General features: G+C 35.6%; 3 protein-coding genes and 2 long non-coding RNA genes across 5 annotated transcripts; 4 read left to right on the forward strand and 1 right to left on the reverse strand.

Moving 5' to 3' along the window:
• The first annotated feature begins 5,595 nt into the window (after window positions 1-5,595).
• On the forward strand, window positions 5,596-7,115 carry LOC116002037. The gene has a single exon (XM_031242047.1). The coding sequence runs from the start codon at window positions 5,732-5,734 to the stop codon at window positions 6,449-6,451; it is 720 nt and encodes a 239-aa protein (XP_031097907.1). The 5' UTR covers window positions 5,596-5,731; the 3' UTR covers window positions 6,452-7,115.
• Window positions 6,687-8,313, forward strand: LOC116001116 (putative late blight resistance protein homolog R1B-17). Its single transcript, XM_031241012.1, has 3 exons — window positions 6,687-6,915; window positions 7,161-7,880; window positions 7,946-8,313. Exons 1-3 carry the CDS (start codon window positions 6,687-6,689, stop codon window positions 8,311-8,313), a joined length of 1,317 nt encoding a protein of 438 aa, XP_031096872.1.
• Window positions 8,314-9,040: 727 nt separating this feature from the next.
• Window positions 9,041-9,368, forward strand: LOC116002045. The gene is made up of 2 exons (XR_004094361.1): window positions 9,041-9,214; window positions 9,333-9,368. It is a non-coding gene; the product is annotated as an uncharacterized LOC116002045 (long non-coding RNA).
• Window positions 9,369-10,946: 1,578 nt separating this feature from the next.
• Window positions 10,947-12,142, reverse strand: LOC116002046. Its single transcript, XR_004094362.1, has 2 exons — window positions 11,929-12,142; window positions 10,947-11,160 (listed from the first exon to the last, which is right to left on the reverse strand). It is a non-coding gene; the product is annotated as an uncharacterized LOC116002046 (long non-coding RNA).
• Window positions 12,143-13,951: 1,809 nt separating this feature from the next.
• Window positions 13,952-15,742, forward strand: LOC116001117 (putative late blight resistance protein homolog R1C-3). The gene is made up of 4 exons (XM_031241013.1): window positions 13,952-14,468; window positions 14,625-15,024; window positions 15,059-15,560; window positions 15,680-15,742. Exons 1-4 carry the CDS (start codon window positions 13,952-13,954, stop codon window positions 15,740-15,742), a joined length of 1,482 nt encoding a protein of 493 aa, XP_031096873.1.
• Window positions 15,743-16,295: the final 553 nt, after the last annotated feature.

Consider the following 16,295-nt stretch of genomic DNA (forward strand, 5'->3'; position numbering starts at 1 on the left):
ACCCTGTCTTTCATGAAAGGACCAAACATATCGAGGTTGATTGCCATTTTATACAAGAGAAGGTTGCATCAGGAGACATTGTCACCACATTTGTTGGATCAAATGATCAACTTGCTGATATCCTCACTAAATCTCTTCGTGGACCTAGGATTGATTTCATTTCTAGCAAGCTAGGAGCATTTGATTTATATGCTCCAGCTTGAGGGGGAGTGTTGAAATATCTTATTTCTTCTTTTTGTTAGACATAATAATATAAAATAGGAAGCATGTTCAGGGATTTCAGGTAGTGGAGCAGGTAGTGGAGCATTATCAGGGATAATGCCAGGATTTAGGGAATTATGTCCTTTTCTATTTGAATATATATGTGTATCAGTGTGTAAAAGTGTGAAATACAGAAATAATAAAAGTGCATTGGAAGGTTTACCAGTATCGTGGATTGAAAAGGATTAATATTTCTGTTAGGATAAATGAACGAAATGTTCAATTTGCCAACAACTAACATTAAGAAATAAAAAATGGAGAGGTCGTATCTCTCTAGAACCACAGCATGAAATTATCTAGTAAAACTTTCACCCTTAAGGCTGCTAACAACTCTACAATTTGTTTTTGTCATTATTATATGTCTGTTGCGTTCTTTTCAGTGTAAACAGGGTAGTGAGGAGAGTTTGAAATTTGAAAAGGTTTACCAGTATCTTGGAGAATGCCTATTGTGGAAAAGTATGGGATGTAGCTAAGGAGAATTATGTAGACTAAGATTCTTGCTTGTTGAAGCTAATAAACCCGAGCATTGGGCAAGCGGTGGTGATTTGCCATGTTTCAAGTGGTTAGTCTTGAGATGTTATTGTTTGGAAAAATTCTCTTGGTGTTTAACAGAAAATTTGAACCTGAGGTCAATTAAGTTGGATTGGTGTGACCCTTCCATTGTTGCTTTTGCTAAGTATTTTCAAGACTGGCAAGTTGGAATAGGAAATGCCATTTCTGAGGTTAGCAGCTACAGCGTCTTACCCATTCTCAATTATTTCTTTTCCATTCCATATGGATGCTACCTTTCTTTACAAACTTGTTACTATTTCTTTTTCTGATCTGATCTCATTTTGTTTTCTGTTTTGCACAATTTTCGTAGATCAAAATCCCTAAATAATAAATATGATGAATCACAAATAGAAGAGTCTGTACAAGACAACTTGGTAAGGCTCACAGTGAATTAACAGTTATTTAAAAATGGTATGTTTGAGGCTTCATGTGCCTTTATATCTGCATGCTAAATGAAATGAAATGGTGTTGCTACCTTGTATAGATAATTGAAGGTTACAAATGAATTGGCTCCTCATCAACTAATCGCACTGAATTGTTGTTTGGTTCTTTTCTCCCCTTGTTAGTAAATTCCAAGTGCTATTATTGATCACAATTGCCTTGTTTAAAAAACTGCAGTGGGTATTCTTTGACAGACCATTAAATACGACTTAGAGCCCAATTTCACTTGTGGATTGTGCAGTAATCCAATAATTTGGATAATCTTGACTATTTGGAAGGGCTTGAGAAGCTAATGATTTCAGCTGCACTGTAACTCTTCAAATCAGTCTATGTTTCCTTTCCTACTGGGGAAGTTAAGATTGAGTGGGCTTAATCTCTCTGAGAGGCATTTAACGGTAATTGGCATGTTGGGCCAGCTTAAGGTGCTCAATCTAGAAAGTGCTTCCCATGGAAAAGTATGGGAAGTAGCTGAAGGATGATTCCACCAATTAGGATTATTGCTTCTTGAAGCAAAAAACCTGGAGCAATTGAAGGCTAATAAATATTCCTTCCCACATCTCCGGTGCTTATGTCTAAGACTATGTCTGGAGCAATTGAAGCCATTCTGTTGTTGTTGCTGCCAAGCAGATTCTAGAAGGGCTGCATCTATTATGAAGAAGAATGTTTGAGGTTAGAAGCTACATTAATTTTTTATTTTATTTTGCATTCTTTACAAAAGCTGTTACTCTTTCATTTTCTGATCTCATTTCATTCTCTCCATTTTCCATAGAGATCAGAATCAATGGGCTTGAATATGAACAATCACTGTATCCACATGTATAAGAGGACTTAGCTGAGATCACAATGAATAACTTCCATTTGAACAATGGTATGTACACAGAAACCTTTCTGCTAAATAATTCCAACATACTATATGATCTATTATAAAACATGGCTAGTTTTCTAGTTTCTTTAAAAAAAATGTAATTTCTTGATGCAGCCAAATGTTTCTCATTTGCAGGGCATTAAGGATAATTGAGAGCTGTGGGTTCCTTGTGAATGTAAGATGCTATTGCAGACTATCCAAAATATGGTAATAGAGTGGTGAGTAGTACATGAAAAGATTGGCAGCACAACTTTATGAAATTAAATTGAAAAGGTTTTCCAGCAACTTGGAGGAAAATTTATTGAAATTTCCTTCTTTTGTTGAGATGAATATGTATCTGTTACATACAAGAAGTTTCATGTGATACTTCAATGTCTTATCTGCAAATTTATAGGTGACTTACTAAAGATAAAGTAGGATGGGTGATTTACATTACTGATCGAAATGGTTTTTTCTTTAAGCATTTAATACCACTGTGTTCCATTCATCTATCTTTTAGAAGTTAAGTGCAGTATGTTTTTTTGCCACATCTTCTTGCAGGCTGCAAAGATAGGAGGTTTATAGCCATTTGGGATTTGTTGTTGTCATAGATAGAATCAGGAGGACATGGCAAATGGTTCTGAACTTGAAGTAGTGATGAGTTTAAGCTGATTAATTTGATTGACAATTTAAGTGTAAAACTGCACTTATCAAATGCGTATATGCGTGGTTGTTAGTTCTGTGTTTCTGCCTATATATATTTGATTCCCCTTTAGTCCTCTAAGCTCATTATGTCAACATGATGTTGAGGACAGGTGCAAAAGACATTAGTTTAGTCTGAGGAAGCAGGCAGAAGAAAGGAGTGAAGAGGAGAAGTGATTCAATAATTGGCAACACATATATGTTGAATAGGAGGGAGCTACAGCCTGCCTACAAGAGCAATGTGTTTTTGTGGGGAAGGCACAAAATACCCAAATCGTCCTGTTGCAGAGGCTTGTGGCTTTAAGATCAAGTAAACACATAAATCTGAGTATGCAGTCCAGTTATAGCAATCTCAGTATGGTGAGTGATTGGACAAAAGGTGATCCAGATGTCTTCACTACCAATACTAGCAAACCAGGATGGTGCAATGTGGATCCTGATGAAGCAAAGAGGAGTGCGATTGTAAGTATGATGGACTTGGGAGCAGATTCTGTGAGCGTGAGGTGCCTATTTCGAGCACTTGTATCAATCAATGCTCTGGGCATAGCCTATGCCGAGGTGGATTTTGTCAGGTAAGTTGCACTCATCATGGACCAGAAGATTAATGGAATTATTTTCTCACTGAGCAATGGAGTAGGTTCACATTTTCTGTTAATTTTACCATTTGACCCTTTAAATGCAAACATCCAAGTTCTTCCTAAGAATCCTGGCATAGCAAAACTTCTTCTGTTTTTTAGTACAACACTTGTACTTTTTAGCAATTGACGACTGACGAGATACCTACCTGCTTATCTGCAGTGTCACACACTCACACTGATTGGTTTGGGGTTGATTGCAGTGCTCCCTCTGTTCTGTACTCCATTGGAGACTGGCCAAAGTGGCTTCGACCAGCCAAAGTAAACATTCTTCTCTTGAATCTGTTAGTTAATATTGAAGCTGGGGTGGAGAAGAGAGGGCCACTCATCCATGTTTATGATTTGCCCCCAGAGTATAACAGTCTTCTCTTGGAGGTTTCAACACTTTCTGCCAATTGTTTCTCAAGTGTTTTAGTTAAAGGATTCAGGTTGGGAGTAACATATTTCTCCTTCTCTTCATCACAGCTTTCTTCCACTTTAGTACTTGAAGAGGACGATTCAGGTTGATGATGCAAACTAGTCACTGATTGAGGCACAGTTTCCTTTTCTACGTGAACTTGAGTACAAGGCTCATCCCGGCTGTTAACCTCTGGATCTCCAAAAGGCTTGTGGTATATTGTAATAGCAAGTGTATCATTATGCTGTTGCCTGTTGATCACTGCCTCTAGCTTGGAGAAAGGGTGTCTTGCTCAGCCTGGTTTTTCTTGTGGGTCTTTTGCGAAAATAGCTGGCATTGCACTGGAATTTTATGTATTGGTTTGGGTTGTTCACTTGTTTAGAAATGAATATTTCAGTACAAAATCATAATGCAACCTCCCAAATTTTCAACATTCAGACAATAACAAAATTCAACAATTATCCATCTTCTCTCTGTCTCTCTGTGGGGTATTCATTTGGCACAACATTTGGAAATATAAAATGGTTAAAGGTAGGAGACTCAAGCTGTCAAGAATTTGGTTTTGGGTTATGATGTGTATTGAGTTCAGGTGACAACCATAGTTCTGTGTTCCTTGGAAACAAATGTTCCTCTGTGTGTTTCATCATAGTTTCTTTTTCCTTTCTCAGATGCACTTTAATGCTTTGAGGCCTATTCAATTTGTAATTTCCATCTTAAATTCTTAATAAGCCATTATTTGTGGTAATCATTTGAGATTGAAGAAGCTCAAGAGCGTATGACTAAAAAAACTATTGCTTTTTGTCTTACTATGAAGAAATGTTTCCTTTTATCAAACTGTAAACTGTTTCCTGAAACTTCATTCAAATGAACTAGTAACTTGGTAGAACTTATTTCAAAAAAAGTAACTTGGTAGAACTATTGTGAATTTTAGCTCTTAAGTTTGTCAAGTGCGTTTGTACATTTGCTTTCTTATATATTATTACTCCAATAAGTTAAAAAAAAATGTTTATGAATATAGGAGGATGGAACTCAAATAAAGCAAATTCAATATGAGTTTGGAGATGCAACTGCATGGTACGAGGCAACCGGTGGTCTCAAGAAAAGGAGGGTGTTTTTTATTTGGATTAGATACCCAACACTATTTCTCCCAGGTTGCGAGGCAAAGGAAGTCAAATTCTAGACAATCATCATCGCATGCAACTTATGAGGAATAAATTAAGCAATTAAAGGAAGAGAACAAGAGGATCTTAGAGCAACATCAGAAGATCATTTGAACACTTACAAAGGCTGGAACCACATCTTGCTGTATTTAGTGCAAATTCGCAGTACTTCTAATCAACTGATAGAGTCAACAGCCATGAAAGCAGTGGATTTTTTTTTATGCTACTTGTGTATATAAATGTAGGAAGTATTTTGAATTGTAAAGTAATTTTTTGGAGATGGATATTAGAATTGATACATTATATGACGATAATTAAATAAGATATAATAATTAAACTAATTTAGATATAAAAATATATTTTAAAATAATTGAGATGATTTTTCATAAATATAATAAATTGAAAAGACAACAGTAATAAATTAAAAAATTGCATTATTAAAGTTGCTAAGTTTATATATTAATTAATGTATAATGGGAAATGAATTTTTTAGTTATTGAAAAGACAACAGTAAGTCAGTAATAGATAATTGCATTATTAAAGTTGCCAACTTTATATATTACTAAATTAATAATGTATAATTGGGAAAGGAATTGTTTTCAGATCAGATCAGACTGTTGCTTAGCTTGCATATTTGATCGATCTAGCTTTCAGTGTGCAATACCAAAAATTGGAACTACATATATATTCTTACCATCCAGCAAATTAAATTAAAGATTGGAATTGAGAGATAGATTAGATGGGTTGTGTTGCTTTAACTTCTCTGATTAAAACCATTGAGATTGAGTTTCTTGGGCAAACACCAAGGGTAAGCCTGTCTCTCCATCATCATCATCGAGCAGGAATCGAGTCTTTCCTTGAAAACCTTTCTACTTTGCGAGCCCTTCTCCAGGTAGAATCCAGTGGTGATGGTGGTGCACTCAAAGTCAGAGATTTAGAAATGGAAATCAGAGACTTTGCACTCAAAGCTGAAGACGACATTGAACTACACCTTAGCAACATCCTTCTCGCTCATCAACACGGAGGAGAAAAAGCTGCAGCTTGCCATCAACTCCTCCATCAAACTTTGCAAGAAGCTGCAAAAAATGTAACAGACCTGTTAGAGTCATCAAAAATGAGTAGTGCTACTGTTGCTTTAACTATTCTCCTCAAAAAAATTCAACACTTCCCAACGGTGTTTGGTTGTGATGGAACAGCAGAATTCTCACAACAGCTTTATACACTGCGAGACTGCTTATTTCAGGAGAGGAATTCCAATATTTCTGGTGCTGGAATCAAAATATTGGAAACCAAAATCAGAAACTTCGCACTCAAAACTGAAGATGACCTCCATACAACAAAAAGACTTCCTTCTAGACAAACACACCATACATCAACAAAAACCTTCCCAGAAACTCCGTCACACCTTGCAAGAAGCAGCAGAAAGCGCAAGAGAGTTGTTGAACATAATCAACTGTAGTAGAAGCAGCAATCAAGTTGATGATGATGATGATGATGAGGCAAATCAAATTCAACCATCAAATACTTGGTTAAAACATTCTATCGCTGCGAATGTTGAGTCTGATGGATCCACCTCGTATGGCTTTATAAAGCCTGAGGGCAGAATGGTTGGTCGTGACCATGATTGTACAGTCATAACGAAACAACTCTCTTCTGGTGATTGTGGACTAAATATAATCTCAATTATTGGAATGATGGGTATTGGAAAGACGAATGTTGCAAGAAATGTGTATGAAGATCTATCAGTTGCATCCTATTTCAATGTAAGAGGTTGGGTTACTCTACCCCATCCTCCACACTACAATAAGAGCAGAATGCTAAGCCAACTTCTTCAGTCAATTACACCAGTAGAAGAGCCAAATGTAATTAAAAAGGGAAGCACTCCTCATGAACTACAAATGCAGGTACTCAAATGCTTTCGTGGTAAGAAGTATCTAATTGTTTTGGACAACATTATGAGCCAGCAAACTTGGGTCCAAGCTTGGATTGACATCATGAGCTTGTTTCTTCAAATGGATTAGTTGGAAGTTACATATTACTAACCACTAGACACAACTTCAACCTAACTGTCCACGCGGGGAGATATTTCCATATCCGCCATAAGATGACTTTGCTAGATCCAAAAAAAATTTGGGAATTATTTTGTAATATCCTTTCTATTGATGAAGAGCACTTGGCCCCTAAATTTGAAAAAATTAGGAACCATGTTGTGGAGAAGTGTGATGGATTACCCCAACTAATTATTGAAGTTGCCAAGCGTTTATCTAAATGCGACAACATACAACAAGGGTGGAAAAAGATTGAAAAGGAATTAGAGTCATTGGGACTACTAGATCGCAATGTACTCAGGGTTAGTTACAATATGTTGCCACATCATTTGAAAGTTTGCTTTCTATACTTTGGGGTCTTCCCAAAACGTAAAAGAATTCTTGTTAAAATGCTTATAAGGTTGTGGATTGCTGAGGGATTTGTGAAGCCATTGAAACATACGGAGTTAGAAGATCAAGCTTATGTATACTTACAAGAGCTTATTGATAGAAGTCTTCTCTTAATTGAAGATCGAAGTTGTAACGACAAAATAAAAACTTGTAGAATGCACAGTGCCTTACATAGCTTCTGCGTAGGAGAAGCTCAAAAAGGAAGTATTTTATGTGCAGTAAATACTCAGCAACATTCAGAATTGCCATTGGACACATTTGCAAATTCATGTCGTTGGCTAAGTTTTTACTCACACAGCTTTGACTATTATGTTCTCTTTAGAACAAATATCCCTCGCTCCATTTTCTTCTTTCTTGAAAATCCTGAAATGTTTGTTCCTCCCAAGCTGTTAAGAGTTTTGGCTTTTGATACTTCTATATCACTTCAAAGAGTGCCAGTTCAATTAATAGGTTTAGTTTTTCTGAGATACCTATCCATAACACAATGGTTTGAGTGTCAAATAATCCAAATTTAGAGACACTTGTTGTTTCCGGTAATGGAGCCCCAACATTCCATTTGCCATCTAGTATTTGGAAGCCACCAAACTTAAGGCATCTCGAACTTGGCAATTCATATATGGTAGATCCTCCAAGTGCAGATAAAAAGAATTTACAAACATTATCTTGGGTGGTGAGACCAATTCATTGCAGACAAAATGTGTACAACAAGTTCCCTAACATAAAAAAGCTTAAAATATTGCTAAAGGATGACATAGAGAACCCTAGTCACATTGGAGGATGTTGCAGCAATCCTATTATTTTGGATCATTTTGACTATTTGGAAGGGCTTGAGAAGCTTAGCATTTCGGTTTCTATTGGTTGCAATGTAGCCCTTCCAGAATAGTGTATGTATCCTTCAAGACTGGAGAAGTTGAAGTTGAGTGGGACTAATATTTCTGAGAGGGATTTAAATGTAATTGCCATGTTACCCCATCTTAAGGTGCTCAAGTTGGAAAATGCCTTCCATGGAATAGTATGGGAAGTAGCTGAAGGAGGATTTCAGAAATTAATATTCTTGCTCCTAGAAGCTAAAGAACTCAAGCAGTGGGAACTTAGATGGAATCAGTTTCGGATGCTCAGGCACTTAGTCTTAAGATTGTTTGGAACAAATCCCAATTGGTTTTGCAGAAATTTACACCTTGAGGTCAATTGAGTTGGATGTGTAAGTCTTCCCTTGTAGCTTCTGCCAAGCAGTTACAACAGAAAGGAAGATCCAAGGATGTTGAGGTTAGAAGCTAAAGCATGTTTCTTTTTATTTCTTTTTTATTCAATGTTTACTTTCTTTACAAAATCAGTTAGTATTTCTTTTTTCTGATCTCATTTGTTTTTGTGCATTATTTTTCACAGAATACACATACAGAATTGTCTATGTAAGATGACTTGGCCGGCGAGCCTCATAGTAAATAACTGTTGGGAAAACGGTATGTGTTTGGTTACATGTGTCTTAGCTTGCTCCTATATTTTTATTTGCATGCCAAATACATATAGCTGCATATATAAAAAATAAATTCAATATATTGGTTAAGATTTAATGATTCCTCATTAATAGAATTAAGAAACCCGCAGATTGAGTATCCAGAAGTTGGTCTTGAAAGATAGGCTCAAGAGCTTTGTACTGTATTAAAAAGACGGTGGATAACTTTTTATTAGCAAACATTATATTGTGAAGGAGAAGAAGTTGTATGTTGGATGGTCACTAAAGATCTACTACTACTTCATGTGTATATGTGACTGGGGCAAGGAAGGTATTTCATCTCATTTGGTGCCTATATGTGATGATCATACTACTTTAATTTGCATCTCTGTTTCTTTTCTCTACCTCTGGCAATATAATTAATCCCGAGTACTAATGTGCTTTTGCAGATTGGTATGCGATTTGAATACTTTTTTGATAACTGGGAAGCTAAGCTGCTAGTAGTCTAAGTATTGAAGATGTAGAGGTAAGAAGAATTAATTAGTTATTTCATTCTAATTGAAGGATGGATGTGTTTTGTTTCAACTAAAACTTTAAATTCATAGTGAGACTACACTTATTATTTTTATATATTTTTAACCACATCTTCTAGCAGGCTGCAAATATATCTGATGAGAATGTGTATTCCAAATATGCTATATTAATAAACTAGCTACTAATTATATTCGATCTTATTAATAATTCAAAGATCAAATTGGATTACTATTTGTATTTGGAAACAAATCACCTAGGGTAAATGAATGAAAATTTTGCCTTGCAGCCTGAAATAAAATAGCAATAATAATAATAATAATAATGCAGCATATATGTTGTAAGCTGTTGTTTGAGAAATGAAAGATATTAATTTGAAAAAGTAAGGAGTTTTATATATGTGATACCTTAATATAATAACTGCAAAGTTATAGATATAGAGTAGTGATGACTTGGTGAAGATCACAGTTTAGTTAACTAATACAAATTAATATAGTATTTGATCTATTATAAAACATGACTGGTTTTCTGGTTTCTTTAATTTTCAAAAAATGCATTATATTTGATATTCTTTGACACACAAATGTTACATTTCTGGATGGATGATTTGCAGGGCATGAAGGGTAAACTTGCTCAATCTCACATGCATAATTGAGAGAGAGTTGTGGATTGGTTCCTTGTGAATGTAAGATGCTATTGCAGAGTTCCAAAATATGCTTGCTAGCTAATAGATGGTATTGAAATTAACATGGACTCAACAGCCCTGCCAAATGGACAATATAATGGTCTGGTCAGTTTATCCTCACCTATCGAACAATGAAAAGGCCAGGAGATGGATGCACTGCATGTTGGTCATTTGTAGGTGATGTACTGTCATTGGTGAAGCACTTGCCAGTATGCTCAATTTAACTAATAATGTTGATGTTTTTCAAAGAAATCATATACTCATCTTATGTCTAGCTATATGACATTTACATGTCAGTTTCTTTTCTGTTTTGCTGCGAGCGATTATATTCATTTATTGGAGATCAGTTGTAGAGGTAAGAAGAATTGCTTAGCTTGGTTGTTTTGTTGTCTGTGCCAGTTTGTTAATGATTTGCAAGGCTAGCTAATCAAGTATAATTTTGAAAACTTGTCTTATTAGAATTGACTATAAATAAATCTTATGTATCCTGCATGGCTCCAAAGCAAAGATCTATTTTTCAGTTATCTTGGTTTTAAAGAAAAGGTCCAATATATATTAAGTGCAATATGTTTTTTCGCCACATCTTCTTGCAGGCTGCAAACATAGGAGGTTTATAGCCATTTGGGATTTGTTGTTGTCATAGGATGAGGAGGACATGGCAAATGGTTCTAAACTTGAAGAAATCCAAAACCCACAAAAAATTACTACGAATTAACAAAACCCTATAAATCAATACTTTCACAAAAAACAAAATCCATACAGTAAAATATACACAACTCAAGAACTTAAAGTGAAGTGCGTCAAAAATAACCCAATTCAACATATCAAAAACAAATTAAACAAATAGTGATCAAAGAACTTAAAGTCCCATCAAGAAGAATCAATAAGAATACACCTTAAGTTAGGCAGAATGTTTCAAAATAGGCAAATTCACTACATCAAAACAAGTGGAAACAATTATTAAATGTCTCAAAACAAGCAAACCCATACATCTAAACAACTGGAACAATTAAATGATCAAAGCACACATGTTGATCAAGAAAAAATTCATAACAATTCACCTACAGCATAATTTATCAAAATAAAACAATTTAATATATATCCAAAAATGAAACACTTGATGATCAAAGTACACAAGTCCTCACCAAAAAGGATGAATAACAAATATATTGAAAGCATACTGTCAAAATATATCCGATTCAATATATAAAATTGAAAAAAAAAAAAAAGAACCAAGAAAAAATAAAGAAACTCACAAAAAGGATGAATAACGAATATATTGAAAGCACTGTCAAAATATAACCCGATTCACTATATAAAATTGAAATGAAAAAAAAAAAAACCAAACAACAACAAAAATCAAAGGAACTCCAAAACACAAATAATAACACTACAAAATTATCAGAATCCTATAAATAATACTGTCAGGGACAAAACTCATACACAAAAATACAACTAAATAACCAACCGTATTTAGTAAAATATAAACCCAAGAAAACATAATTTTGAATTCAAAAGAACCCAAGAAGACATAATTTTGAAATCAAAAGACTTTCACTACAATGTATCAGGATGTCCAATAATTGAAACGCCCCATTCGAAATGATCAAGGATATAAAAAAACAAATGGGGGAGCGGGTGGAGAGCAATAATGGAGAAGAAGGCGACAGAGAGAAAAAAAAAGAGAAAGAAGGGTCGAATAATCAAAAATCAAAAATCAAAAATATAAAAAAGAAAGAGAAAAAAAGGGGGAGGGGTGGAGAGCAATAATGGAGAAGAAGGCTACCAGAAAAAGCAGGTAAAGAAAGAGAAGGTTTTGGAGAAGGGACCTGAAGTGAAGACGCCGCCAATGTCGCCGCCGCCGCCAATGTCGCCGCATGTGAAGGTGTACGAGACAGCATTTAAAAAATTTTATAACTATGGAGCCTAGCCGTATCCGGCTCCGCAAATGCAAGAGCCAGATTGGCTGCTCGCCCACCGAACTGATGGGGCTTTGTGCTGAACTTGGAGCCTTGAGGCTCCTTTTATAGAAGCCTCAAGGCTCCCATGCCACTTTTCCCACCGATGTGGGAAAAGTGGCAAAACTATGGATAGCCGGTTCAGCTCCACCGTTTTATTTTTATTTTAATTGTTTTTATTTTTATTTTATTTTTGTTATTATTAAATAATAATAATAATAATAATTATTATTATTATTATTATTTTATTATGAAATATATGTATATTCTTACCATCAAGCAAATTAAAGATTGGAATTGAGAGATAGATGAGATGGGTTGTGTTGCTTTAACTTCTCTGATTAAAACCATTGAGATTGAGTTTCTTGGGCAAACACCAAGGGTAAGCCTGTCTCTCCATCATCATCATCATGATCCAGCAGGAATCATCAAGTCTTTCGTTGAAATCCAGTGGTGATGGTGAAGATGATGCACTCAAACTCAGAGATTTAGAAATTGAAATCAGAGACTTTGCAATCAAAGCTGAAGACGACATTGAACTACAGCTTAGCAACATCCTTCTGGCTCATCAACACGGTGGAGAGTATGGAGAAAAAGCTGCAGCTTGCAATGAACTTTGCAAGAAGCTGCAAAATATGCAACAGAGCTGTTGGAGTCATCAAAAATGGGTACTGCTAGTTTTGCTTTAACTGTTCTCATCAGAAAAAACAACCAATTTGAGCATTACTTGCCAACGGTGTATGGTTGTGATGATGGAAAAGCACTGACAAGAAAACTGTCAACTTTCTCACTTCAGCTTTATAACCTGCGAAGCTGCTTATTGCAGGAGAGGAATTCCAATAATTCTGCTGCTGCAATCAAAATATTGGAAACTAAAATCACAAACTTCACACTCAAAACTGAAAATGACCTCCAAATACAACAAAAAAACTTCCTTCTAGACAAACACACCGAACATCAAGAAAAAGCTTCCCAGAAACTCCATCACACCTTGCAAGAAGCAACAGAAAGCGCAAGAGATTTGTGGAACATAATCAAAAGTAGAAGCAACAATGAAGTTGATGATGAGGCAAATCTGTTGGAATTGGTAGCAGTATAGCAAAGGAAAAGGAAAAATAGGCAATGTTGTATTGATGATTAGAATGGAAGCTTACAACTGAAGAAGACGAAGATGGATTACAATATATACAGAGTACGTGAAGCTGGTAAAATGGTTACAACCAAAAGGGATAAAAAGACGCATGTGCCCCTTCACAAATATCTACCCCTATTGGCTGCAAGCACCGGTTTTGTTCTCCAACAAAATCAAACTCAACCATCAAATACTTGGTTAAAACATGCTAGTGCTGCGAATTTTGAATCTGATGGATCCACCTCGCATGGCTTTCTACAGCCTGAAGGTAGAATGGTTGGTCGTCACCGTGATTGTACAGTCATAAAGAACAAACTCTTGAACGAATACTTTTCGGGCTGTTTTGGCATACCAAAAGTAATCTCAATTTTTGGAATGGTGGGTATTGGAAAGACGACCGTAGCAAGAAATGTGTATGAAGATCCATCAGTTGCATCCTCATTCGATGTAAGAGGTTGGGTTACTATACCTCCTTCTCAACACTACAATAAGGCCAGAATGCTAAGCCAACTTCTTTAGTCAATTACACCAGTAGAAGAGTCAAATGTAATTAAAAAGGGAAGCACTCCTCATGAACTAGAAATGCAGGTACGCAAATACTTTGGTGGTAAGAGGTATCTAATTGTTTTGGACAACGTTACGAGCGTGCAAACTTGGGAGCAAGCTCGGTATGACATCATAAGTTGTGTTAATAATGGATTAAAAGGAAGTTATATATTAACAACCACTAGACACTTATACCTAAATGCCAATACCCATAAGATGACTTTGCTAGATCCAAAAGAAAGCTGGGAACTATTTTGTAATATCCTTTCTATTGATGAAGATCACTTGGCCCCTAAACTTGAAAAAATTAGGAACCATGTCGTGGAGAAATGTGATGGATTACCCCAGTTAATTGTTGAAGTTGCCAGGCGTTTATCTAAATGCAACAACATACTACAAGGGTGGAAAAAGATTGAAAAGGAATTAGAGTCATTGGGACTTCTAGATCGCAATGCACTCAGTGTTAGTTACAATCTGTTGCCACATCATTTGAAAGTTTGCTTTCTATACTTTGGAGTCTTCCTAAAACTTAAAAAAATTCCGGTTAAAATGCTTATAAGGTTGTGGATTGCTGAGGGATTTGTAAACCCATTGAATCATAATAACTTAGAAGGTAAAGCTTGGGTGTACTTGCAGGATCTTATTTTTAGAAGCCTTGTCTTAATTGAAGATCAAAGTTATGGATTCATAATCAAGAGTTGTAGAATGCACAGTGCCTTGCATAGCTTCTGCGTAGGAGAAGCACAAAAAGAAGGTATTTTGTGTACAATAAATACTCAGGAACATCCAAGATTGCCATTAAAAGAGTTTGCAAATTCATGTCCACATTGTTTTGACTATTATGTGCTCTTTAGTACAAACATCCCTCGCTCCATTTTCTTCTTCCATAAAAATCCTGAAATGTTTGTTCCTCTCAAGCTGTTGAAAGTTTTGGCTTTTGATACTTCTATATCACTTCAAAGGGTACCAGTGCAATTAGGGGATTTAGTTTTTCTGAGATACTTATCCATAACACAATGGTTCCAGGATCTGGATAATGTAGTGTCAAATAATCCAAATTTAGAGACACTAGTTGTTTCCAGTAATGGAACACCAAGAGTCCATTTGCCATCTAGTATTTGGAAGTCACCACACTTAAGGCATCTTGAACTTGGCAATTCATATTTGGTAGATCCTCCAAGTGCAGATAAAAATAATTTACAAACATTATCTTGGGTGGTGAGACCACTTCATTGCAGAAAAAAAGTATACAGCAAGTTCCCAAACATAAAAAAACCTGAAAATTTTCCTGAAGGATGACATTGAGCCCAATCACATTGGAGGATGTTGTAATAATCCTATTATTTTGGATCATTTTGACTGTTTGGAAGAGCTTGTGAAGCTTAGCATTTCGGTTTCCATTGGTTGTAATGCAGCCCTTCCAGAACAGTGTATGTATCCTTCAAGACTGAACAGGTTGACGTTGAGTGGGACTAATATTTTCGAGAGGGATTTAAATGTAATTGCCATGTTACCCCAACTTAATGTGCTCAAGTTGGAAAATGCCTTCCATGGAGCAGTATGGAACGTAGTAGCTGAAAAGGGATTTACTAAATTAATATTCTTGCTCCTTGAAGCTAAAGAACTCAAGCAGTGGGTAGTTGGCCAGAAGCACTTTCAGAGTCTCAAACACTTAGTCTTAAGATCCTGTAATTGTTTGGAACAGATCCCGGAATGTTTTGGAAGAATATCGCTGCTTGAGTCAATTGAGTTGGAGGGGTGTCATTCTTCCCTTGTTGCTTCTGCCAAGCAGTTACCACAGAAGATAAGATTCAAGGATGTTAAGGTTAGAAGCTAAATCATGTTTCTTTTTATTTCTTTTTTATTCAATGATGACTTTCTTTACAAAATCAGTTACTATTTTTTTTTCTGATCTCATTTGTTTTTCTGCATTATTTTTTACAGATCAAAATCCTTGATCCTGAATATGATGACTCACAGAATACACATACAGAATTGTCTATGTAAGATGACTTGGGCGGCCAGCCTCATACTTTTATTTGCATGCCAAATACATATAGTTGCATATACAAAAAAAAAAAAATTCATATTGATTGGTTAAGATTTAATGATTCCTAATTAATGGAATTAAGAAACCTGCAGATTGAGTATCCAGAAGTTGCTCTTGAAAGATGGGCTCAAGAGCTTTGTGTTAAAACGAAAGTGGATAACTTTTTATTAGCAAACATTATATTGTGAAGGAGAAGAAAATGTATGCTGGTCATTAGAGATCTACTACTACTTCATGAGTATATGTGACTGGGGCAAGCTAGGAAGGTATTTCATCTCATTTGGTGCCTATATGTGATGATCATATTACTTTAATTTACATCTCTGTTTCTTTTCTCTACCTCTCGCAATATAATTAATCCCAAATACTAATGTGCTTTTGCAGATTGGTATGTCAATTGAATACCTTTTTGAAAAAAATTTCAAACTGGGAAGCTAAGCTGCTAGTAGTCAAGTATTGAAGATGTAGAGGTAAGAAGACTTGATTAGTTATTTCTTTCTAATTGAAGTA

Source organism: Ipomoea triloba, chromosome 13 (assembly GCF_003576645.1).
Source record: "Ipomoea triloba cultivar NCNSP0323 chromosome 13, ASM357664v1".
NCBI lineage: Eukaryota > Viridiplantae > Streptophyta > Magnoliopsida > Solanales > Convolvulaceae > Ipomoea > Ipomoea triloba.

Coding starts and splice junctions, on each gene's coding strand:
- LOC116002037 (XM_031242047.1), top strand. CDS start 5,732: ATGGGTTGTGTTGCTTTAACTTCTCTGATTAAAACCATTGAGATTGAG.
- LOC116001116 (XM_031241012.1), top strand. CDS start 6,687: ATGGGTATTGGAAAGACGAATGTTGCAAGAAATGTGTATGAAGATCTA. Junction 6,916..7,160: donor GGTACTCAAATGCTTTCGTG/GTAAGAAGTATC, acceptor CTATTGATGAAG/AGCACTTGGCCCCTAAATTT. Junction 7,881..7,945: donor AGTGCCAGTTCAATTAATAG/GTTTAGTTTTTC, acceptor ATCCAAATTTAG/AGACACTTGTTGTTTCCGGT.
- LOC116001117 (XM_031241013.1), top strand. CDS start 13,952: ATGACTTTGCTAGATCCAAAAGAAAGCTGGGAACTATTTTGTAATATC. Junction 15,025..15,058: donor AAAAAACCTGAAAATTTTCC/TGAAGGATGACA, acceptor TCACATTGGAGG/ATGTTGTAATAATCCTATTA. Junction 15,561..15,679: donor TAAGATTCAAGGATGTTAAG/GTTAGAAGCTAA, acceptor TATTTTTTACAG/ATCAAAATCCTTGATCCTGA.